The 25,242-nt window shown below is 38.7% G+C and overlaps 1 protein-coding gene across 2 annotated transcripts in view; it reads right to left on the minus strand.

Moving 5' to 3' along the window:
* The window catches only part of tox3 (TOX high mobility group box family member 3), a 55,586-nt gene that overhangs the window by 19,881 nt on the left and 10,463 nt on the right, over positions 1-25,242 (minus strand). For both annotated transcript variants that reach the window (XM_088414018.1, XM_088414017.1), the window contains one exon: positions 4,285-4,347. In XM_088414018.1, coding sequence (XP_088270144.1) covers positions 4,285-4,347 — 63 coding nt within the window. The remainder of the gene's footprint in view (positions 1-4,284; positions 4,348-25,242) is intronic.

Genomic DNA, 25,242 nt, shown 5'->3' on the forward strand with positions numbered 1-25,242 from the left:
TTCGAAGACACTTGGTAAATAACACAGTAAACTGAACTCGCCGATCCGAGAAGTAGTACACAGCCAATGCGGGTCAACCTAGTAACATCATTTGATATGTGGGATTCTTTCATCACGATGACGTGCCCACAGTGCACGTTTTGGTCAACTGGCACTACCCCAAAACCTGGAAGGTGTCCAGATAGGGCTGGGCAATAAATCAAATTAAAACGATTAATTTGTCATTTTAAAAATTGTAGAGCCTAAAATGAGTTCAATCGTGAAATCGATATTTGGCAAAAGTTGCGGAATGCTGAATGAGTGGTTTACAAGACATGTTTCCAATATATACTACTTAACTGAATCCATCTGACACTTTTTTACCCTAAACTTGAAAGAAAAAAAAAAATGTCCTAGCTACGTATCAGCCAACCAAAATACCAGGGATCAAATGCCTCAACTCATGAAATACACGTAAAAAATACATATTTGGGATTGAATTAGTTAATTGTGACATTTAAGAACGTTATGCACAAGCTATGAATGTTTTTCGGTAAAGTCGATTTAAAAATCACTGCGTTAACATTGTCTTTTTTTTTCCCCCCCACAGGATTTATTATTTTAAAAGCATTTAAATAAACATTTGTTGGTTTATTACTTCAATTAAAATGGAAAGCATAGTAAAGACGGGAGAAAATCAAGATTTTCTTTTTGGCCATATCGCACAGCCCTATTTCCATCCTGACGCAGGTCTTCAGTGTAACTTACAGAAAATGCTGACGTATAGTAAATGGAAAAAATGAGCATAGCGGTAATTTCTCATTTCTTTTTCTTCTCAATTTTTTTAAACGAAACTTTTTAACATCCACTGCGAATGACCATACAGAGGAAATAAACACATTTTCTCACTCAGCAGTTGTGCAAACAAAAACACTTGTTGAATGCCAGCAGAAATATAGCATCCCAAATTGGCAAATTCCTACTTTTACATGTACATTGAACCTAAGAGTGCTTTGGAGAAGCCTGACAAATGAAGCCTTCATGCTTCTTGTCCTCTATCTCTTTATCGCTCTCTCTCTCTCTCTCTGTCCTCCTTAGTAAAGTGCAGTACCATCTGTGCACAAACACTGGAAACAGTTGTTCCTTTTGATAAAGTGCAAATGAGTTTGGCTGTTTTTTCTTTTTCTTTCTATAACTCAAGGAGCAACCCCCATTTACCAAACTCCCCCTAGTAGCCCATCCCACCTCCTTTTCCTGAAGTGGCCGACTGGCAGCTCGCAACTATGGCCTCTCCCTGTTTTAGACAAGGGATAGAAACTGTACATTTTTCTGTGGCGGATGATTATACACCCAGAGTTATGTGAAAAAATTGCAGCCCAGGGACAATTGTTTTCAACAATGGATGGCAGGAGACGTGATTGTCATATATTTAAGTTCACACCTTGGTCCAGGTTTTCAATTATTAGCTTCCGCACAGGTCTGTAGAACCCAGCTCAGAAAATTGCTGGGTTGACTTTTTCTGCCCATTCCGTGACTATTCGTGTACTATGAAAACAGCTACAGTGGAAACAGCAAGAAAAATGGCTATCATGGGCAGTGTAACGTTTTGGGTGTCTTCGGTCTGTTTTACACAGATAGCCTGCAAATTTGGCCATAAAAAAGATCCAATTTCCCCGCTTTTTTGGGGAAGCAAAGTCACGTTTAGTAGCAAAGGAAAAAAAAAAAGAAAAATGTAAAAATGCTGGGTCTAAAACTGCCATGTGTGTGGAATGTGATTAAAGGCAAGCAAGTTAGGTCAGCATCTTTACACCATACAAGGGTGTATCAAAGCAAGAAAAAAAGCAGCCGATATTTGATATTTTTGGAATCGATTATTCTGTTGATTCATTCATCTATTGATCAACATAATCAGATAAAACTCCATTTTGCATTAAAGTGAACTGCAAAACGTTTTTTTTAACCACATTTAACCAACTACTGTATTTGGTTTACTGCTGAAAAGCTGAAAACAGAAGATTTGGACAATTCCAGGTTAAATAACAGCTCTCAATCAATTACTTGATTATTGAAATAATTGTCGAATAAATTGATAATCAATTACTTGTTGATTAATCGGATATTGTTGATAGCTCTACGAGGGGGCAAAGACTGCCTGGCAGTGTTCCAGTTTTGGACTTACCATCAACTTGGAAACGCGGAAGAAAGCGAGAATCAAAATAATCTTTGTTGGCTAACTATGTTAAAACACAAAGTGTGGGGCTCCTCTAGTATTACAGCAAATAAGCCACCATCACAAAATGTATATTCAGGACAAAATTACAGGAAGTTTGTAGAGCGGAAATGGGGGAAAAAAGCCAAATCTCTGTGAAAAGGAGGCCTCAGAACAAAACACACTTTCTGTTTTTATGCCAGCGGGAAGAACTGCAGAGCCTTTTTTCGGCTTCTTCAATATGTCTTTGATAAGTAAAGCAAGCATGTACATTGTCACATTTCCAGTATATCAGAGCTCTAACTGAGCGCAGTCACATCATATCAACGTCAGCTCCTTGGACGTCAGCAGTCGAAAATGCGAGACGCCAGCACGAAGCTACCTGTGTTGTCTCTGGGTCTCGGGACCAAAGACGAGGCAGAAATGTCTCAGGCAATAAAAATAACCGAGCGGAATGGAGTAACGGGAATTCATCCATATGAAAAGTAGAGAGGACTTCATGGCGTATTGGGCTTATTGTATTGGAATTGATGCTTAGAAGTGGTGAATTATGAGGCACAAAGAAATGAAAAAGAGCTCTATTATTCATGGGATGGGGCCAATGAAAAGAATGAAGTGAATGGAAATGATACTGAAGGATTACCAAGGAAGGAAAGCTATGTTCCTTTTTCTTCTTGTTTAAAAAACACAATTTTTCAATTTTATGGACACTTCATCACACAACCAAAAGGAATGAAATTCCAAATAGTCGAAATATGATCATGAGGAAAAATTAAGCTTAGAAAGCCACACACAAAATTGAGGTTGAAGAACCGTCATCAAATCTCTTGAGTTATGCTAGTTCCAGATGGTGGGCTTTCTCTTCCTTCAAGTGACTTTTTTTTTTTTAAAGACCATCACAATAAGATACTGGTGATGGCAAAAAAGAAAAAAAAAAGTGATGATGACAAAATATGTCTATTTTAGAGATGATATTGTGCCTTTTTTCAAGGTATTGGTACTCGTGGCAGCCAATACCAGTCTTGGACATTCACTTGGAGCAGTTTTACGATCAGAAAGTAGAAATTATGAATTAGAAGAACAGAATATTTACCCTAATTTCATGATCTTTTCAAGCAAAAATAAAAGTTAAATCACAATAGGTCTTCCTTTTAAATGATGCCATCTTTTGGGGGGAAAATTTGTTTCTCGAATGTATTTATGGTATTTCCAATACAATACAGAGTCCCAAAATCTGTCAAAATGTTGTGGGACTTTGTTAAACCTGCCACTTGACTGTTGGATCATTTCCCTTTGAACCAGGGACATAAAGGGAAAAACACACACAATACATACGCTAGCATCAGAAAACTGATCAGAGAACATTATGTACTACGTGCAGCATGTATGCTAGGCCAAACAAACTATTCCGAGAACTTAACATACTTTTCACGTACTGTATCATCTTTTTTGTTTCCGACCATATGCTTGAGCATGGTGCGCCTCATGTATGACTAAACTACAAAAACAGACTCCATAAGCGAGACAGTGCCATATGGTGGGGAAATTCGGTAAATTAACAAAAATTGCTTCATGTTCCAATCTATTCGCTCTTAATTAGAAAAAAAAAAAAAACTGGTGTTGAATTATGAAATCAATAAGGAAGATAAGGAACACATCTAGTACATATGCTAGTAGCAATATACCAAGCAGAGAACAATACGTAATATGTGCCGTACGCTAGCAGCGGTAAACCATTCATAGAATATTACATCCATTTACTTTCGTTGTTGACCATGTCTGAGCGTGTGCCTTTTAATATGGTGCACCCTATGTATAGGTTAAATACAGAAATAGATCCCATAATTGAGGTTGCTCCTAATAATATGGTACACTGTGTGGGGAAATATGGCATACGAGTGCAAATAAAAATTCTCAAAACATTCATAAATACAGTATAATTTGCAGAACACATCAATGACATCATTGATCGCTCTGCAAATTGTGACATTACATCACAGGTTTTGCACGAAACGGCAAATATCGTCCGATAACGATCAGGCCGATTACGATCAAGCCTATCAGATCAAAGTAATTGCTCAGTCACGTATACTCACGTCATTAGCAGTCAGCAGGGCGCCGTTGGCTTCTGACATGTTCATATAGTTGTTGTTCTGGAACTGGAAGGGGGAAACAAACACACACACAAAAATACCATCAACTTGTTGCTTTTCTCAGGGTGGACAGATGTCACCAAAATAAAAAAAAAATCACACACATTGCCCCATGTTAACACAGAGGCCTTAACCTGCTTTTAACATTGCCACTTTGGCCCCCGATGATTGTGTCATCCGGGGAGGCCCCGGTTGATTCAAATTGGAAAGTAATGAGATGCCGTGCTGCCTATTCAGCGCTTTCAGGGATCACAATTAAACGTGTTTGCATGACAAAGACAAGTATCAAGATGCACTAGCGGCTTATTAACTTCACATAACCTGTGGGCGAGTAGTGATACCGCGGGAGGTCGAGTGCGTTATCCGTATCGGGGGGCGTGCGACACAGGGTAATCAGAGCGAGTTAATGTGAGTGTTGGCAGTCATAGCTGTTGGTATAAGAGTCTCCCACAAGCCACCCACCCCCTTCAACCGTTGGCACACCACCCTCCCTTTTGCACCCTCAAAAAAAAAAAAAAAAGTCAGAAAACAATAAAGTCATGCCACCCCTTTACCACAGATGATATCGGTTGGTAAAAGTGTAATTATTTTTAATGGCCCACCATTTCACCCTTCCCATAAAGCATAAAACGGGGGTACATGTCCCCCTGGGGGTACGTGAAGGTACCTTAGGGGGTACAAGAGATTTGAAATGGGTCTATGGATGTATTTGCAAATGTAATTGATGTTTCTAATGCCGTGACAGGAACTTTTTTCTAATTAAGAATGAATAGATTGGAACATGAAGCAAGTTGTTAATAAACTGTGTTTAAGTGTCCTTTGCGTAACATAAGCATTTATTTAGTTAGTTTTCATACGAATGCACATTGTCGTCATTCATTTGACATTTTTCAGCAGACGAGCCATAAAATAAACAGACGATCGTACACGAAGGGCTGAGCGATATGGCGAAAAAATAAAATCTAGATGTTCTTCAATCATTCTGGACCGTTCCAATATTAATCAATTTTAATGGAAGAAATAAAGTCAAAAAGCAATTCTTTAAAGGTCTGACATAAAAAAATAATAATGTGGAATATATCCAAAGCAAAATCATGAATACTGATGGCTATTGTAAACATGTCTTTTGACAACTCATCCAGGAATCTTGCGATTTTTTTTTTTTCATGATATAGCTAATTTTCAAATCTTCAATTTTTTAAATGACTGATTAATCTAATGAATTTATTGCCCATCCCTAGTAACACAAATAATCTTCTGGACTTTCTAAATCCAATACACTTAAGAATGCTGCTGCAATTTCATCAGGGCTTATTTGGCAGAAAAAAAATTCAGAGGCGTTACATCATTAAAAAAAAGATTGAGAACTACTGCCTTGAAAAAACAAACTTTGGGAACTCCCGCTTTAAAGTCATGGCGGCAGTAAATGCACATATGTGTTGAAGCTACTAAAACCAAACACTTGCAAAGAAATCGAATGTTTTCGCAACCTCTGCAACCCCCTTCCTGACCCATGCATAGCTCGCTGGAAAAGTGGCAGCCACTTCCTTTCTTTGGGGACACAAGCGTGGTGAAAGGTCGGAACAATAGGACATAGAATGAAGAATTATGGGCTGGCAGCTGGGTCAAGCGGCACAATGCACTTCTGTGTTGAGTAGGCCCGACCCATGCGAGATGTGCTTTGGGTTGGGGGGGGGTGGTTTAAGAATTTCCCTTAAACCTCTTACATTTGTTTCATCGGGCCTTTGTATGCGTGTCTTTAAAAAAATCACCAGGAACTCCAGTTAATGAGAAGAAGAAGAAGAAATAAAACAATGTCTTATCTGTGCTAGGGCGAAACAATGGCGGAAACAAATTAAGATGAGAGCAAACGCATGAAGTGCATTCATATATTTTCCAGCCTTTTGTGCTCGTCTTTCCCATGTCCTTTTATTCCGAGCGGTTAGTATGCGAATGTAATTACCGAAAGGACTTGGGCTAATCAACTAGGAACGGTATCCATTAATTAGTCTGTGCCCTGGAGGGAGAGGGAGAGTGAGGGGTGGGTGAGTGGGTGGGTGGGGGGCTATGTTAACAGTGTTCCGCATCAACGAGAAGTGCTTGTCGGAGCAGGTGGTTCGCAGCCTCTGGTGCCATCACACCTCAAACGTGTCCTGCCCGACTGAATCGGGAGTGGCGTGCGTCGGAATTACCGAGCTGCCGATTAACCCAAAAGATGAACTTATCTTGAAAAGTGTGATTGGAATACCAGAGATGTACTTTTCTCTTCAGAGTGGAGGAACATCGGTCTAATTTTGCTAACTGTCCACACAGTCAATTTTGCAATTTTCCACTTACTGAAATTTTTACACCCCTTTCACACTTTGAGAAAAAAAAAAAAGTTTTTCCTGTGCTGCTTCAAACTGATATAGACAAGAAAAAAGATCTAAAAATGTTATATTTTAGCATTACAATCAGAAGTCTCCATCACGCTACAAACTTGAACGGAAAAGAACATTGCAAAAAATGCTGGCAAATTACGCTTGTACAATTAGCAGAACTACGACCCTGATTCTGAAGTCCTGCACGGTATGACTCCATACCGTATGGCTCTTCTTGAACTAATCAATGAAGTTTGCTGCTCCAAAAAGACAGAGTGGGAAAGAATAAATAAACGATTGCGGATTTTTTGTGAGAATGACGACTCAACACAGTTTCTGACAAAACCTGGCTTTCTTCTTGCTAAAATACATTTGGGCGATAATCACACAGCACATCTCACTCTCAAATCCACAAAACCATGAAATTATAGTTAGGTATTGTTTAAAACATAATGCGGCATACGATAAGAAAATATAAGACAACCACACTATATTATATATACTCAACCTGTTTTACACTTTCTAAAGCTGCTTTCATACTGCCTGCCAAAGTATTTTCCACCTGCTGTTTTGCTGTTCTGTATGAATGTCAGTGAAATGAGATGGCAGGCGGGATCAGAGCCTGCAATTTTCCTTAAAGTCAGTACCAGGAAGCCCCTTTCACACGACCCGCAGAAGCCAGCATTTTTCCGCCTTATTTCTGTTCCGTATACAGTAAAAATCTCAGAAAAGGGGGCAGATAAACTCAAATCTGTGATTTGCTGCCTTCTGAGGAAGGTATCAAGCATTCGCCACACTAAACATGGAGTTCATGCATCTATTAATACACAGGTTCTGAGTGTTTATAATGCTTTTATTAATGCAACATATTGATAAAACCAAGTAACAACCACTATTAAAGAAGTTCTTCGTACACAGAAAATCTATCGTAAGACACGCCACCATTTTAATGGGCATTTACAACGACGTCGTGATGCATTTACGTCAACAGGGAACATGCTCGGACTGGATGTAGCTTGACTAAAATCGATGTCACTAAAAAATACACCGACTAATGCGGGTTGACATCTGTGGATCGGGGTCAATAGATATGGTTCTTCTTAGTATTCTTACGATGCTTCATAACCATAAAGCATTCGCTGAAAGTGCGAAAGCGCTCGCCGAATGTGGGCGTTACATCTGCGACTTTTGATTGAGTTGGTTGGAAAAAGAAATATACCATTGAATGAAATGACATGCCTTTTCGTTCCAACTGAGATGTTTATATGAAGCATCGTCATTTCGATTGGTCATTCGGTTTAGTTCTGATTGGAATACAGAACTCCACGTTAACCCGGCCAATGGGATACACTTATCATATTTGTTTGAAGGGAAGCGGGCAATTTTCTAAAGTAGTATTAGAGACAGTTTCACAATCCCTTTGAAGCCGAGCATGTCGCCACTTTTTTCAATGTTGTTGTTCCGTATGAAAGACACAAAATAAAAACATCGACTAGTAAAAGCTGTCACTTTTCGACCGTATGCTTTTGTATGAAGATATAATGAAGGGATGAAGTGAATCCCTGAATATTTATCACGAGAATTCCACAATGCCAGTGATGATACATGTGATAGTTAATATTTATTGCAGGAAAGTGTTGCTGTGTGAAAACGCACAATTGCAGCAACAGCCTGCCTTTGTGGATTTCTGTGTAAAATGCGAAGATGGAATAAATATTATGTATAAAAACAAAAACAAATCAGAGGAAGAAAACGACACTGCTCCAAGTAGATGCCAGGTCCATGCACACATTCATGTGGTGTCCATCGTCAACACAATTACCGGTAATGTCATACATGACCGGTTAATGCGGATGACAACTTCATGAGCACGCAAGACTTTATACATCAGTAAGCCATGTGTCATAAACACAAACATCAACAGACTGGTACGGTCGAGTTGTACGGCAAAAGCACGAAATCATCGATCAGAATCGTCAAAGTGATAATTAGCGGTGTGACGCTCCCGTAGGGCACTGTGTTTTTATTGACTTTCAAAGTGGCCCTTTAAAGGTGCTTACTAATCTCCTTGGTGAACATGTTGAGAAAACATCCCCTGCCACCTGTATCAATCTTCTCCGCTAAAAGCTGTTTCATGTCACAGCGTAGAAGAGACCGAAAGGCCTCAGTAGATTGAGATTGTTCTTCCCAATTTTTTTTTTTTTTTTTTTTTTGAAAGAGGAGGAGGAGGTGCTTGGTGTTCTTGGAGCCCAATGCCAGATGAAATTAAGTGTGATTGGAAAGGCTGCGGAGCTGACGGTAAAATGGGTCAACGCAGACAATGAAGGCTCTGTAATTAAAAATGATGGGACGACTGAATGTGCGTCTGTATGTATGTAGAATGGAACGCATTATGTTCTATCTGAAGTACTTTTTTATTGCTTCCACTTCCTTTTTCAGTGTCACCGTAATCAACTGCACGGGCTACGTATTTTATACTGATTTTCTCAAAGCATAACAACAAAACGCCATCCCCGCTTGAAAAAAATATTTACTAAAGAGCCTGACCACTGTCCTAAAATTTGCTAATCGTGCCTACGTCAAAGATCGAGCCTTATCTTATTGATAATGCACATACAGCAGGCCAAGCAATGAATTCATAAGCAAGATGATTCTTTCTTAACAAACAGCAGAGTACGCATGTGCCGATAACTAGGTCGATGCTTTACGGTGGTGTTAAAAAGTCAAGGTTTCAATAGTGCTTCTCTTTGTGCTTAATCTAACAACGGGGACGTTGAAATGGAGCGGAACATGAAAATGGTTGCATGAAAACATTCACCCGAATTAAAAAAAAAACCAAAAGTCAAGAAATACTGTAGAATTTACAATCACAACGCAACGTAGTTAAAAGATAAAATAACACAGCCTCGCTTCTTCCTGGTTTTTGTTCTACCACATACATCTCTTTTGGCTTCCGAGTAAAAGAAAAAAGTCGATTTATTTTACATTGCCACTTCTTAAACTCATTCGGCTGAAATGTCAAGAAGTAATAACCTTAGGTGCATTCAACAAAAATGCATTACAGTTTTAATAGAAAACAGTGGCTGTTTGGTGCAGTTGATGAAATTTAGAAGCATAAAGAAAACGCCACAGTGTTTATTTTCCTCTGAGCACAAAGAGCATATTTCTTCAATAAGAGCACATTAAGAGCTCTACAAAGATGCTGAGCTCAATATGATCACATACGCTGCATGAATTCAGGTATATTTTCTTTTGTCTGTGTCACTTTCGAGATGTTTTCTCCCCTTTTCTCACCTCTTCTTTAAATCCCAGCGCAGGCATATTTGTGTGAAAGAAATGAAGTCCAGTGGGAAATAACACTTTTTACAGCTATTATCCCGCACAAAATTATTTCAACCTTTGAGGTGAACACAATATTGCACTGATACGACCCCACCTCACCCTCAATGATGATGGAGTAACCACACATCAGTAAACATGAGCGGCGAATGCCGAGATCCATGGCTGAGGACCATCGATGTCTGCATGCGTTAATATTATCTGAACGTCAAACGTCGCCTTGTCAACGGTGTACGCGCTATTATAAAAATCTGAGAAAAACATATGAGAGGGCTTCTTCAAAACGTTTATATTGACTTTAGCGGTTTGTAAAGGGTACAATCATAAAGTCGTAAGAGTTTAGCTAATTGGAGCCCACTAAACTAATTCAAGCCGCTTGGTTTCACCATCTCATAAACAGCTGACAAGCGATTTTACAGTCGAGCCAAGCCCTCTGGAACATGACACGTATGCTAATATGGTCGGCGGTATAGAAATGGCAGTTTAAAACACACTCACACTGCGTTATTTCTTTCAGTTTCTTAAGTAAAGGTATAAACTTCTGTTATATTTATTTTTACCCGTCAAAATATAGCAATATTAGAAATATTAAAAGCCTATGATTTGTGTGTTCACATACACGTCTTTTTCCAAATGTATTAAGCCATATACCCCAAATAGTGCTGTGATTTCCACACACAGTAGAAAAAGGTCAAAACCAAAGGAGTTCCACTGTACCAAATGAAGATGATACAAAAAAAAAAATAATTCAATGTTCGTATGGTCAGAAGATGTCTTGGAAAACATAAAAATACGTATTCTTTATGTCAACAGGAACTAATTTAAAAGGACAAGTTAATTCGATGCTGTCCTAGTCTAAACATGGTGTTCTGATTAATATTGTGTCCATGGAATAAAAAATAATTACAAAAATTACTAATTACACAAGTAATCAAACTGCTCACAGCAATTTTTTAAATACTAAGTTATAATAAATAATACCAAACATACAACACAATGTATTATGAATAGATTCAATTGTGAATAGCCAAACATATATGAATGGGGTTTCACTCATAAAGAAATAAAAATCCCTGTGTATTAGAAAAGAAATAGTATGATTTGGTAGGCGCTTGTATGCTTTGATGTCACACTATTTACATAGCAAACGCAGCTATTGAAATCTCGCCAACAAACTGCAGGATTTAACAGATACCTTGGTGGAACCGCGGATTTAAGAACATGTTCCAAATAAAACAGCAACCCTTGTAAATGGAGTGGGGGGGGGAGGGGGGGGGGTCCTAGCGGGATACACTGCCAGATTTCATCTCCAAAATCTGTGCTCATCAACAAGCTCATTCAGCATAAACATTGTGCAGCTGCTTCTGTAGCCCTCACAGGGCCCATTCACGCCCAGCAGGCTACCGCCAATACAGTGCTGAGCTGACATATATGGATGTATTTCCCCATATGTGCGGAGGGCTACGTTTGGAAAAGCAAGTATACAGAACAGCACGTCCACACAGTGGGCTGCTGCTCAATCAATAGTTAATTCAGTTTAAAGCTAAAATCATTACTCCCCTGCCCAGCACTGTCTTCTGCTATTAGGACGGCCAGTCCTCAAGAAGGGCAGCGCCGAGGGGAAGTTTGTTCCCAGTATCACTGAATGTCATCTCAGTGGTGGGGCTCGGACTCCGTTCCAGTCTCGTTGATTATCACAGCGAGCAGAGCGTCGTGGCGGCCTTGAGGCACAGTTTAACCTCCCGCGGTAAATCCACTTGGAGTCCAGGTGTCACTGAAATACACTCCTTTGACACGTCAAAACTAAGATGGAGATTGCATTTATTTTTCTTTTGGATCAACTCACAAAACAATTGTGTTTTTTTTTTTTTTTTTTAAAGAGGCTCATTCTTTATGACGTTGTTAGCTTTTGAATTTATTCCTTTGGGATGAATTTATATTCAGTATACATGGCATATTTAATTGATGAGACGAACAGACCGGATGAAAAAAATCATTGTAAAATATTTTCCATTTTATTTTATGCATAGTGCAATCAGTTTGAACAAATTCATGCTTGCCCTTACTGCCTGGGGAGTATAACTATGACAGCTATGATTTCAGAGGCCCAGACCACGAAAGAGTTTTGACATTTTTAAATAGATTTCAAGTTTTTGTCTATTAATATGACTTGTTCAGCAGATATGAATGTTAAATTTAAGACACTATTGTCACCTAATGTCTTTGATTTTACTTGAACTTGCAGTCCTATGAAAAACACGATGAATATTCTTTTGTAATTATTAAGTAATTCTAATCAAAGTCTTATCAAAATAAATCAAATAAACACTGTTTAACACCACTTAAGCTATTTTGATTGGTTGATACTTAAGCCTTGAGCAATTGTGATATCATTTCAAGTTGACAGCAAGTGGAAAAATAATGACTACCGGAGATGGATAAAAATGGATGAATTTTGCAACTTAATACGTACTCCACAAACAATTATTAATTAGAATGCCATGTTTAGATTAGTGGGGCCGCAAGGACATTTTATAGGAAATTCATTGTCACGCTAGGATGAAAGATACAACAAATAACCAAGAGAATTACACAATGTGTTTTTAAAGTAACCACATAGCCTCCACTACCCGAATGCTAACATCCAAAGGGAAACGTCATAGGCAAAATTTACTATGTGGTAGCAATGGATATCCGAATACAACAGTGCCGCAATACATTGTATGTCGACAGATCATGTAATAATACCATGAGCATATACTGTATTGTTTATCCTCTGCAAAGAAGCACTAATATTACTGCCGTACTGTGGAATCAAGACACACAAAAAATACTCTAAATTATTATGTATTTTCATTATTACAGTATTGGCATTTAGGGGTCCACATGGTAGTCATGTTTAACTGCTATTAGGATTATGAGAAAGTCCTGGGTAAATCTCTTAAAAAGTATACACACCCTAATTATAAAAAATCTGCAAAAATGCATCACAGTCACCCAAAATATATCATTTGATTCTTATACCGATGAGTGGTATGGTTTGCCTGGGTCATTCTTAACATCTGTTGAAACCATAACAAGCCAAGATTTCATTAAATTCGTTTGACTTGTAACATTCCATTGCCTGCGCTTGGCACGCCTGATTCATTAACTAGCATCATGCACTGAGTTAAAAAGGAGCCACAAAAACAAAGCTAATCTTAGTGTTGCCTGGGCTCAGTATGTCAACGCAGCAGTAGTGGAGGTCAACATCCAACATCCCTTATGTTTCAAGCTGCCTCCCGTCCTTGAGATGAGAGCATCCTACAAGAAAGCAACCAGCTAAATGGGGCGCCATCTTTGATCTCGCGGGGTGCGCAGCCATTGGCCGCCGGCCACAAAAGAAGCTTAGGAGATGAAGAGGGCCTCAGAAATATGGCGAAGCCTTGTCACAATGGCTGGTACTAGTGCATGAACACTGAAGCTGGAGTGGCAGTGTCATAAGAGGTCTGATGGGCGTGATGGGGTGGGTTATTGTTGCGGCTTGAGCCCCCATGTCGTCTTCTGGCTGTTTGTTCCTAAAAGCTTTGAAGAAACTCCAGGATGCTCTCAGCGAATTTGGACTAATGGCACTTTATTGTGTGCCTAAGCACCACTAAGAATGGGACAACTAATTTGTAGGCATGGTATTTGTCATTATGAGGTATTAAAAGTGCCTAAGTATTGTGTTTTTTGTGCCAATATCTTTACCTGAACCACAGGGAACTGTGATGCCATTTTTGGTACATAGTAAGAAACAAAATGGCCACAACCTGAGATGGAAATGGGAATTTTTCTTTCCAGAATCTGCTTGTTTTGAGCACCTGACAGAAATTGATTCTATAACAATAATGGCGTGTCAAAACGGCTGCTAAAATCAACCGGTAAATGGAAAGCAATCGGTCCAAATTAATGCCAGCTAGTTTGGTCCCAAATGAAGGCCTATAAGAGGTTGTCACTTTATTCGGGTCTCACAAAAGGAACACCTCATAATGGATAAGAGCCAGGAGATTTCACAAGACATGCACAACACTATAGCTGCGAAACATAATAAGGAAATGTAGTACAGAAGGATTTCTTGGCTCCTAAATATCCCACCAAGTACTGTCGGAGTCATTATCAGAAAAGGGAAAAATCGTTATTTCACCATAAACAAGTCACAATCAGGAGCTCCTTGCAAGATTTCTGATACAGGAGCAACAAGAATTATAAGTTGTTCAAGAGCCAAGAATCACTTGTGCTGAGCTAAAAAAAAAAAAAAAAAAGATTTGGAAGTGTTAGGTACAATTGTTTCTAAAAGAACTATTAGTAATACACTGAACCGTAATTGCTCAACAAAAAGCATTTTCGAGCTCGTTTAAAGTTTGCTGCTGAGAATTTGGACAAGCCGGAAAAGTACTGGGAGAATATGATCTGTTTAGACAAAATCATACTCGCCATGTGTGGAGAAAAAAACGGCACAGCCAATCACCTCCAAAAGACCATATCTACCGTAAGTTTTGGGGGTGGGAACATCATGGTATGGGGCTGTATTTCAGCAAATAATACTGGCAAACTCAGTGTAATTAAAGAGAAGATGAACAGTCAAATGTACAGGGATATTTTGCTGCCATCTGTCAGAATGATGAAGATGAAACAAGAGTGGACATTTCAACAGGATAATGATCCCCAAACACACAGCCGAGGAAACGTTCAATTGGTTTCAAAGAAAGAAAATAAAGCTACTGGAATGGCCCAGCCAGTCACCTGACTTGAACCCAATTGAAAATCTAGGGAAAGAACTAAAGATCAGAATTCATCGGAGAGATCCCAGGAAACTTCAGGACCTAACGATTTTTTTTTTTTTTTGCAAAAGAATGGGCCAAAATCCCACCTGAGCATTGTATGAGACTGGTTTCTCAATACAGAGGGCGTCTTGAAGCTGTAATTATCAGCAAAGGCTTTTGTCCAAAGTACTACATAAATTTCAGCAAATGCGTCCAATATTTTTTTCCTGTGTTATTTCATATTATTCCGCTTAATTTAATTTATTGCCATTTTTGTTTTGATTTTGTTGCAAATGTCAATCGCACAGGTTGTTACCTACAACTTGTAAAATAAATCAAGACAGTAGCGGCTTTAGAAATATATTTACTCAGGAATCGAGTGATGTGTTCAATACTTATTTCTGTATGTGTGTATGTGTGTGAGAGAGTGTGCGTGTTGAACGATAAGTAGTTATTTAAGTAGTTAAGAGGTAGTAAAGTAGTTCAAAAATAGGGCAGCAATTAATTCTACATAAAAAGTACAAATCAACAAACCATAATTAGTTGTTTACTTTATTCAAATGCCTTACAGGAAAGAGTACTTCTTTTAGTACTAATGGTGACGCTACTTCTACTTCTGCTGGTTCTCTAGGCTGCAAGTTATGGATTCGGATAAAGCTCTAATTGCCGTAGCAACACACGCACTTACACGTTTGCCTCCCCCTACTGCGCTATTATTAGCGAATGCACCTTTTCTAAAAGGCTTATGGAATTCAAAATCAACACAATCCACTATTCTCAAACCTTGCAGGAAGTAGTAAAGAAGCAGATTTTTCTCAACCTACTTTTAGAGCATGTTCATTTGGGGATACAAAGTCATCCTCAATCCAGTTCACACTAGTTTTGCACACAGTGGGCTGCTGTTTTCGCTTTGTACACTTTGAAGCATCATCAAGGGTACAGGGTGGAAAAAAAAAAAAAAAAACATAAAATATCAATAAAAGCATTGCATTCTCATCTATTTCTCTTTCCTTTATTGAGACAAAGCCCAGGTGCCACCTGTGTGCTCACTCGTATTCATAGCGTAAACCTGCAGCAAACATATAAGCGCAACCAGTTGTTCAATCTCTATAAATCTGAAACACACAAACTGCTGAGCGACGACTCGTATATCAGTCTATTATATAGTGTGGGGCTCGACTGTATTAAACAAATTGCCCGGGCCTGCAGCTGGAAAAGAGAAGCAATATGGAGAGAGCAGAGGTTATTGTCTAATTTAAATCCTGGCAGCGTTCCCAGAGCTGCGCCACATTCCAATTTGTGGCTGTGTTGCTTGGCACTCCCCGACAGAGGTCCGGCACTGCAAATACTCTCGGGCCGCTCTCCAGAAATGTGTCTTCCAAAAGCTGACAATCAACACGTTGGCAGAGAAGAAATGGCAACAGACGGGAAAAATTAAAGTGAAATCATGACAATGTACAAAATGCAGATTGTGTGACAAAACTTTTTCGGGCAGCTGGTTGGGAAACATAAACGTCACATTGTTGCAGTCGGTAACACCTGGGTAAAATTCTTGGGTTTTGCTGCAGCATTTTTTTTTTTAAGACCAATACCAGTTTGAGACCTCCAATCTTCAATAGTGACCGATACCAAGTACCACTAATATTGCGCAATTGTGCATTCTGATTCTCTGAAATAAAGTGAAATACTGCCTGATACTGATATATAGTACCTATTCCAATATAGCGTTTTACTCAAAATGTTGCAAAATCCAGGGCTCATTTCTTTTTTCCTAACTCTTGTGAAATAACCGATACTGAGTACCGATACCACTAGGACTTGTGATATGCAAATATATTATATGATGTATAGCAAATCAGACTGTCAAATCAGTCAAAAATGTGTATTTGTATTCTTTCTTTAGTACTATAAAAAGCTCCCAAAGCTCCTGCTAATAGGAAAGTAGTAATTTGTGTCAAGGAAGGGTGGATGTCGGTATGGAGCAAGATTTAGCTAAAGTTGTAAGTGGAAGCTATGGAGAGACCTCATATTTTTGACTGATAAAGCCACAAAGAAATTTATTGTAATGTGTGAAATACCGATACCTAGTGGTATCGGTACTTAGTATCGATCATTTCGCAAGAGTTAGGAAAAAGAACATTTTCTTGAATTTTGCAACATTTTAAAATGCTATATTGGAATAGGTACTGTATGTATTTTTTTAATAATCAATTATTGTTTTGTACTTTTACTTTTTAAGTCACTTTTCTTGGGTCTTCCCAGTGAAAATGTATTTATTTTTGAGTTTTTTTGTTGGTTCTGTTTGTCATTGTTTTGTTTCTGTTGTATTTTGATTGGTTACTCTTAACACTGGGATATTTTTGTGTTGTATCTGAGGTATGTGTGTATGTTAAATGTTTCTGTTGACCACATATTAACATTGTGGAGGTGTATGTCGAGTTTTCAGAGATCAGAAGGTGGAATTTAATAGAGTTTTTTTGTTGGGACAAGGGAGACAATGTGATTTATGGCTAGGGTATTTGGGGTATTTATCATGTTTTAAATAAATAGATAAAATGAAATTTCATTTGGTTCTCGCTGTTTCCTGTTACTAACATACTGACAAAAACTTACTTTTTAATAGTTAGTTTGATCGCTGTTTTAATAATACCAATCTTTGTGATCATTTCGGTCATGAGAGTCGCGAAATTTTCCTGCTTCATCTTTTTGCCGACTTGCATTCTAAAAAAGCTGGAAACGACATATGTGAACATGCAGCAGTTACAGAAAGGCTGAGTGAGCTTTTAGAAGCAATTAGCTTTTTCGAGATTTTTTTTTTCCTTGGTGGACCGTTTTGCAGTCATCTGCAAGACTGACAGCACACTTGGACATTATTAGCAAACCTGACACACTAAGTTGCAGATATTTTTCTGCCTGTGACAGGAGCCATTAGGCTAAGCGTTTCAATTTTATTGTTTCGTACGGTTATTTAAACTCCCAAATGTCACTTCAAGGTTTTCCTTTGCTTTAAATATCCACAAACAAATCAAAGTACCTTGGTTGTAATGGGACATTTTCTACATTAAAGAAGACAATCCAGCATGTCTGCTTTGACACGCCACGGAAATAACACACAGAAATTTGGACACTGGAGTCCCCCGGTGGGAGCCCTATTCTCACATTATTGCACACAATCTCAGGTTTCTCACATGGCCATGCGAGCTTACACATGCAGCTTGCGAGGTAATGTGATTTGGGAGGAGTGAGACATTGTAAAGACAGACAGAGCAGGAAAATATATCCTGCAGCATAATGGAAAAACAGAGTGGGAATTTTAGTGATATGTTTGTATATAATCAAACAATCGATGACATAGTCGGATTTTTTCAGACCTTTGCGTGAGATTTAGAGCGGGTGTTTTCTTGTTATTAGCTTTCAAAATGATTTAATGTATAATAGACAGAAAATGTATACAGTACGTTATATATTTCGTATGTTCAGTCTTTTTTCAGACAATGAGGCGCATTTAAAATCCTTTCATTTCCTATAAAATCAAAAGTGCCCTTTACAGTAAATCACGTGACTCTAATGTTGGATTCAAATTGATTTACGTTTTACTTATTTGCAGTACTGGCTTGTTCCCCTTAACTTACTTTAATTCCCAGTAGTATGCCTTATTACTACCTAGGGGTGCCCTATATACAGATATTTCCCAAAATAGAACAGTTCATTGAGACCATCCACCATCAGATCCGAAAAATAGGGTTTGTAGTCTGCGGATAGTCTGGTGGGATATAGCTCGACCCTATATTGTCGTATCTCTATGGCAGTGGTTTTTAACTTTGTCCATTAACTGGTTAATCGCTCCATATGATCTCAAATCATTGTCAAAGCAACAGCCATCACAAATTCTGGATTCAACTTTGCGTTACGTCAACTACCAGCGACCACCCTGCACTTTGACCTTTTACTGTGTAGTTAGAGTGTTACATGGCACTGTGGCTTTGTTTAAAATACATGTCCAGTAAACAGGAAATCCCAGATTTGAATCCCAGCATCACTTTTCTAGCATGAGGAGCCTTCCTTGGCTGCACCACTGACGGCATATTACCAAGTTGCAAAGAAATTAAACGATGCTCAAATGTAAAGAATCTTTGAAGTCATTCCATGAATGTATTTTCAGGTGTTGTTTATGGCGGTATCCCAAGAGTTTTACTTTTCCAACTTGGAACTTTTTGGAACCTTTTCAGCCCTGGAAGAGATAATCAGTCCGATAATTAGGCCTTTGGGGTATAGGATATATGAAGACTGTATCCTGAGAGAAAAAAACAGAACTGGAAATAAATGGCACAATGGAACACTAGTGCACAAGACAAGACTAACAAGCTTGTGGTAAACCTCTATTCCTCCATTGATTTCTCCATTGATTGGATCAAGCATGTAATTAATCCCGGGGACTTGAGCTTGTCACGCACAACTGACACAATGAGCACAATTAAATTAGTGATTATGAATAAAGACCGTTTGCCGAACGCCCATAAACAGGGCCATCATCGTAGAAATGGTGCTGCTTTTTCTGCTATTACGGCACATTGGAAAAACCTTGTATGTTCTATTGTACATCCACCCTCCACCCCCCCCAGCAGTATTGATTTCCTCCTTCATCTACGCCCCCTGTTAGTGCCCCCTTCTCTGCCCATCCCCCTCGCATCTCCACTGCAAGTAGCAGTAAAAGAAAGGGGTTCATTGATATTTTCTGTACTTGAGCCTTGCCCTGCATTGTTGGAACAGGAGGTGACTTTCTCTGCTCAAATAGATGAGGTCAGCCAGCGCAAGCTTTATAGACTTCGCTTTTTATTTACACAAATGACAGAATTTTGTCAACCCTTCCAAGCCAGGTGCATGGTTAAAAAGCCCCGAAAGTCAAATGACACTAAGCCAATTAATTGATGTCAAAACAATGGGAAATCTGTTCATTCAAAATACAGCGCCCGGCCAGGGAGGCTTAGCCATAGCTTTCACACTCTCAGCTTGTCATCAACTCATTTAGCACCAGCCCAAAGGGCAGAAAGTTTTTTTTTTTCCATTGTGAAAGCTGATCATACCAATAAGCTTGTAAACTTTGAAACAGTGGGTACTAAAATGGAATATTAGCAGATAGTAGACCAGATTCCACATCCAAGTTTGGACCCACATTGCTCATGCAAACCTTTCAAAAAAACGGCATTTGGTTCTAAAAATATTTATTCGATTCATCCTGGCTTCAAATAATGTGTTTTCGCTTTGAGTGATTAGTCGACTTTCTGCTGAAAACAACATGAGCCAGCTCACGTTATTATTATGTTTAGGTTAAAAAAAAAACAAAAAAAAACGAGCACTGTACAGGCCACTCCTGTTGTCATCAGCCACTGAAAAGAAGACTCCGTACTTTATTGCATTTTTTTTCTGTATCTATGTTGTGACCCCAGACAAGCCAGTGTCACTTTGAAAATGTCATACATACAAACTGAAAGATCGGGGACAAGAACAGCCCAGAGGATGGAAATCATGACGTCTGATATCTAATGCAGTATATAAGCATGGGGAGATAAATTGTCTCTGAAAAACTGAAATAAAGGATAAAAGGATAAAAAAATAAAATAAAAATAATAAAGTTTGTAAAACATTTGAAGACCCGGGTATCAAAACTCATTCAATTTCCAAAACAGATTATTAAATATCTTAATCAAAAATTCTAAACCTTTTAAAAGCAGTCTTGGACTATAATCAAAGTATATGGAAATTATGTCATGTCACATTATGTATGCATTCTGTAACACTGTGTACAAAGCAATGAAAACAGTAAGATGTCATAATAATGTCTAATAATTCATTTTAATCCTGTTTGGGTAATGAGGAGATTAATACCGTATGTCAATCCTGGTTTTTGGCATGTTCTCCAAACAGAAAAAGCAACGCAATGTAGCAAAAATGGTTCTCTATCATATTGAATGTGAATTCATGCAACACAAAAGAAAATAACAGTCTGCTAAGAAGTCTGCTATTTTTAAAGAAAGAAATGAATAAAATAACACACTTATGCTCTGGGGTGTGATTTGTCATTGTAATTCAGTGCTCGCTCACCTACACTTAAAACATGATCCTTCTGGATTTTAATTAAGCACCAAGGTAGCTCCCAAGGGGTTTCGAGTTGGCAAAGGAAACCGCTTTGATTTACTACTTTGTTGTTTCTACTTGAAGCTCGCCTCTTATGAGAGTGCTGTGCTGATAAATGAAAGAGCCTAAGCTATTTTCTTTCTAATTCGTTAATTAGTTCCCGTCAGTTCTTGCGAAAAGTCAAAATGTGTGAATCTCTATTGAACATGCAAGTGTCAGGCTGTGTGTAACTAGCTACAAAAATCGGAAAGCAAAAGTGAGAAATATGAAAACAGTTTTCAGTACAGTAATTGCAACAGGAAACTAATTATAACGAGCACTTTCCACACACACTTAATCAATAGGTTTAGGTAAAGCAACTCCTACAGTAGAGTAAATATGCATCAATGCTTAATGCATTATCTATCTAGCTAGCTAGATAACTATCTAGCTAGCTAGCTATCCAGTTGTCTATCTAGCTGGCGCTAGTTAGCTATATTTCATTAGTAGGGATGCAATTCTTTGTACAAAGCAATTTTGTGGCAATTTTCTGCCGAGATAGAGTAATTATGCACCAGTTAATAAGTTCAAATCACCATACAATCAACGGTCTTCATTTGTTGCACTACCAATACTTTAGCATCTGATATTTTTATGTCATTTAGAGGTGGGCTTAAATGTTGATATTGTGATGTATCAAACTGTAGTAGCTTTTATAATCCATCAACAAATTCACGACATGATTTTCCCAATATACTCTATATGATATCACGCATCACTGCATCATCACAACACTGTCAATTTAAATGGTATTTTCCCATACTTGGAATCGATACTGTACCATGAGAAGTGTTTTGTTTTACCACTGCAGCCAAATGTAACCGTGTTATATCTGTGTCTCATTATAACAAATCATGGATGGAGACCAGTCCTAAACATGGAACATATTTAATAGAATCCAGGTGTTCAATACTTAGCTGTTTTAGCAGCCCACATTCCCTGGAGTAACTCTAGCAACACAATGTGATTCTGATTACTGCTATCCAATTTAGTTCTGTTGTTAATCCTCAAACAGATGTGCTGTGCAGTTTTTAGCTCTTTTCACAGGATGATCATCTGATGGGAGTTCAATTATTTAGCTCAAATAACTTTCTATTAGGAAAGAAACAAGACCTGACTGAAGGTGAAGCGCACACAAGATCGTCAACACATCTGACGGCCGAGTTCCCAGAAGCAAAAGGAGTCTCCCAGCTAACGGGGAGCGCTTAGCTTCGATTAGCCGGTGGAGCTGCTGAAGGTCACCACTGTGGAGCGGAGCCGCCAGCAGCAGGCCTTCATAAAACCATGCGGCGTATCATTATTTTCAAAGTGTTTCATTATGGACGGTTAACCTTGGCTAACTTTGACCTAACGCTGTAATCAGCTGCCAGTAATACCTTCCAAACAGGGCAATCAGGCCGCCCCGCTCCTTGTTTATCAGCCAAGAAAACACATCAAATGTACAATTTTACTGCCTGTGCAGGTATTAGGAAAGTTAGCTAACGAAAACACACGCAATTCATGCCATTGAGGGCATACACTGCCAATGTCAAAACCATCATGGAAGAGCTCCGTCGCCAAAAGAAACAACCACAACATGCTGCAAACTCGCAAAAATATCAGAAGTAGAATCAAGAATTTCAGAGAGAACATTTGGTGGAGAATGTTAAAAGATCTTTCAAGGGCTTAACCTTCAAGCTGCACTTTCCTTTGGCAAGAACTGTCAATCAGTTGTGTCCAGTGAAATTTTCGGAAACTCTACAACTCAACAGATTAAAAATGAGTCTATTGCCCCTTCTGCTTTAAAACCAGTGAGATTTATTTCAGTCATGTTGAGCTGCTGTTCACAGAAAAACAGCTTGCTCGTTGTAAGGTGCAATTTCCAGGTATCTCTCTGCAGTGCCTTGTGAAAAAAAACATCCAGAAGATTTCCTGAACTCAAAGGTAAAAAATAGATTCTTTCTTGATTGTTCTTGGAGCCCAGTATTATCGTGTCACATTTTTATTTTGGTTGTTTACACTTGCACAAAACTAGCTTTTAATATAATAACTGCCAGCCACACTATCTTTTCATCTAGGTGATAAAAAGAGGCCTCGTTGTACCGTGCAGCCATTTGCCCATTAAAATGAGAGCATTTTTATTTAAAGCTAATATTGAAGCTCTTTGTCCGATGGCGCTGAGAGATATTTGCACACCTGCCGCTTTTGTCAGTCCTTTTGAGTGCAGCCTGGTAACACATTGCATTATGGGAATGTATCATGTGAGAGGAGGGGAGGGGGGGATGGTTGTTCTCTGCAGATAAATCATGCGCAACACACTCCTGCAGCCCAGAAGGAAGAAATTCAAACCCTGTTGTTGGAAAGTAGGCTTAGATTTTTTTAACAGATTTTGACAGGTAGCATTTATATTCCATATTTATGATATTACACATCTATCTTGATTAGAACCTGAATTGAAGAGCACCAACAGAAACATTTAAAGGAATGCAAGAAATCTAAGCCAGAGAATCGAGAAGAGACGGCATTTATCATGGGGCGGAGGGGATCTTAAATCAGGCATGTCAAGTTAAAAGACAACTGTTTTAATATGGCCCATGAGCCCATTAGGAGGAGTGGATATTAGAGCTATGAAACATAGGAGCGCTGCCCCATCTGGAAAGCTTTAAAAATGGATGTGTCCAAGCCACTGCAGGGACACAACACTTATTGAATCAGCCAACAAGTGATTGACTGGCCCTATTGTGAAGAGCTTCTTCACTTAGGATAAAAGCAGCTGGACAGTGAGTATTCGCCCCCTCTAATAAGATCAAGGCTGTCAAAGATGTGGCAGGCCAAAGCTAATCAATGTATAATTATGGTAAATAAATATGACTTGACAGAAGGTTTGTTTTCTCTCAACATACGAGTTGAAGCGAGTCAAATCAGTGACATCCCACAGGGAAAAAAAAAAAATCCAAATCTCATGAACCCTTTTCTATTTTCTGAGCCATGACTTCACGTTTTTTAGGAAACACTACAGATAATGCCTAAAAATTTCAATTCCTACAGAAGGGAAATGAGTTGGAATGGGTGCCTGTATTTTTTTGTGCCCTACTGACTGGCGACCAGTTCAGAAAGTTGTGTGCCTTTGGAGTCATCTGGGAAAGGCTCCGGATCTCCACAAACACAAACTGTGAATAAGTGGAGAAAAGATGGCTGTTCCTAAGGATAAATTCAGCACTCGAGTTGTAAATGCTTGATCGAATCTGCTCTGCGTTCCCAACCTATAACCTGCTTAGAGCAGCATTGCTAAATCGTAGATTTAGAACCAGGTATGAACTCGGCTGGCTACGGTGGCTTGCTGAACACAAATAGGTGTCTTTTTACTTTAGTTATAGCGGATCCGCTCCAGTTATTCTCACATCTTGAAACCAAGCCCACCAAGTGCGTTAAGAAGCACACCGAGATCGCCTCGAAAAGTCGGTCCCCATACGGTTGTTTGATTGCGCCAGAATGCGTTTATGTGTATTCACACTTGCATAAAAAGATCTACCCGGTTTTGTTTAAAGTAGTACAAACTGTGCAGGTGTGAATACATCTTTAGTGTTCAAGTCCATAAACTGAGATATGCAAACACTGAACGTTTCAGTTGAAAGGGTCCAAAGTAGATCGAGAGACAAAGTTAAGACTTTGAGAGGGAGAACAAGTCAATATCAACATTTTGACAGAGTTAAGACAATAAAAATATTAAATGGAGAGCGAGTCAAGACCAAGACTTTGAAAACTTGAGTCAGCCAAGTTGTGAGCAAGCCCTAAATTTTTAGACGAGACACCACTAAGGCCCTTTGAAACGAGAGCTGAAAATCTGCAAAACCAATCACACCAAGCTGAGTCTAATTCACTGATAAAACAAGATCTCTGGACAATGAGAAATCAAATATAAATATTTTCTATAAATACAGGTGCCATTATAAGAGTACTAGTACACTATTATGACTCACCTATACAATATACCTGGACTCCTTTCAACTTTGATGAATAAATCTAATTCAGCAAATGATTGTGTATCAAATCGAGAAGTGAAAATTGAACAGCTTCAGTTAAAAAGCTTTGTTTGCAAACTAATCATTTTATATTTCATTGTCAGTTTTGGGGGTAACACTATGCTACTCACAATCGGTGCTCGCAATGCATCACCGAATCAATACGACCGTGTCTTGAATGGGTGACGGGTAAACCGTATCCATGGCTGCCAACTTAACAGCCGCATATCTACATTGTACAAG

This window comes from Hippichthys cyanospilos, chromosome 4 (genome assembly GCF_059441005.1).
Source record: "Hippichthys cyanospilos isolate Australia breed blue-spotted pipefish chromosome 4, RoL_Hcya_1.0, whole genome shotgun sequence".
Taxonomy (NCBI): domain Eukaryota; kingdom Metazoa; phylum Chordata; class Actinopteri; order Syngnathiformes; family Syngnathidae; genus Hippichthys; species Hippichthys cyanospilos.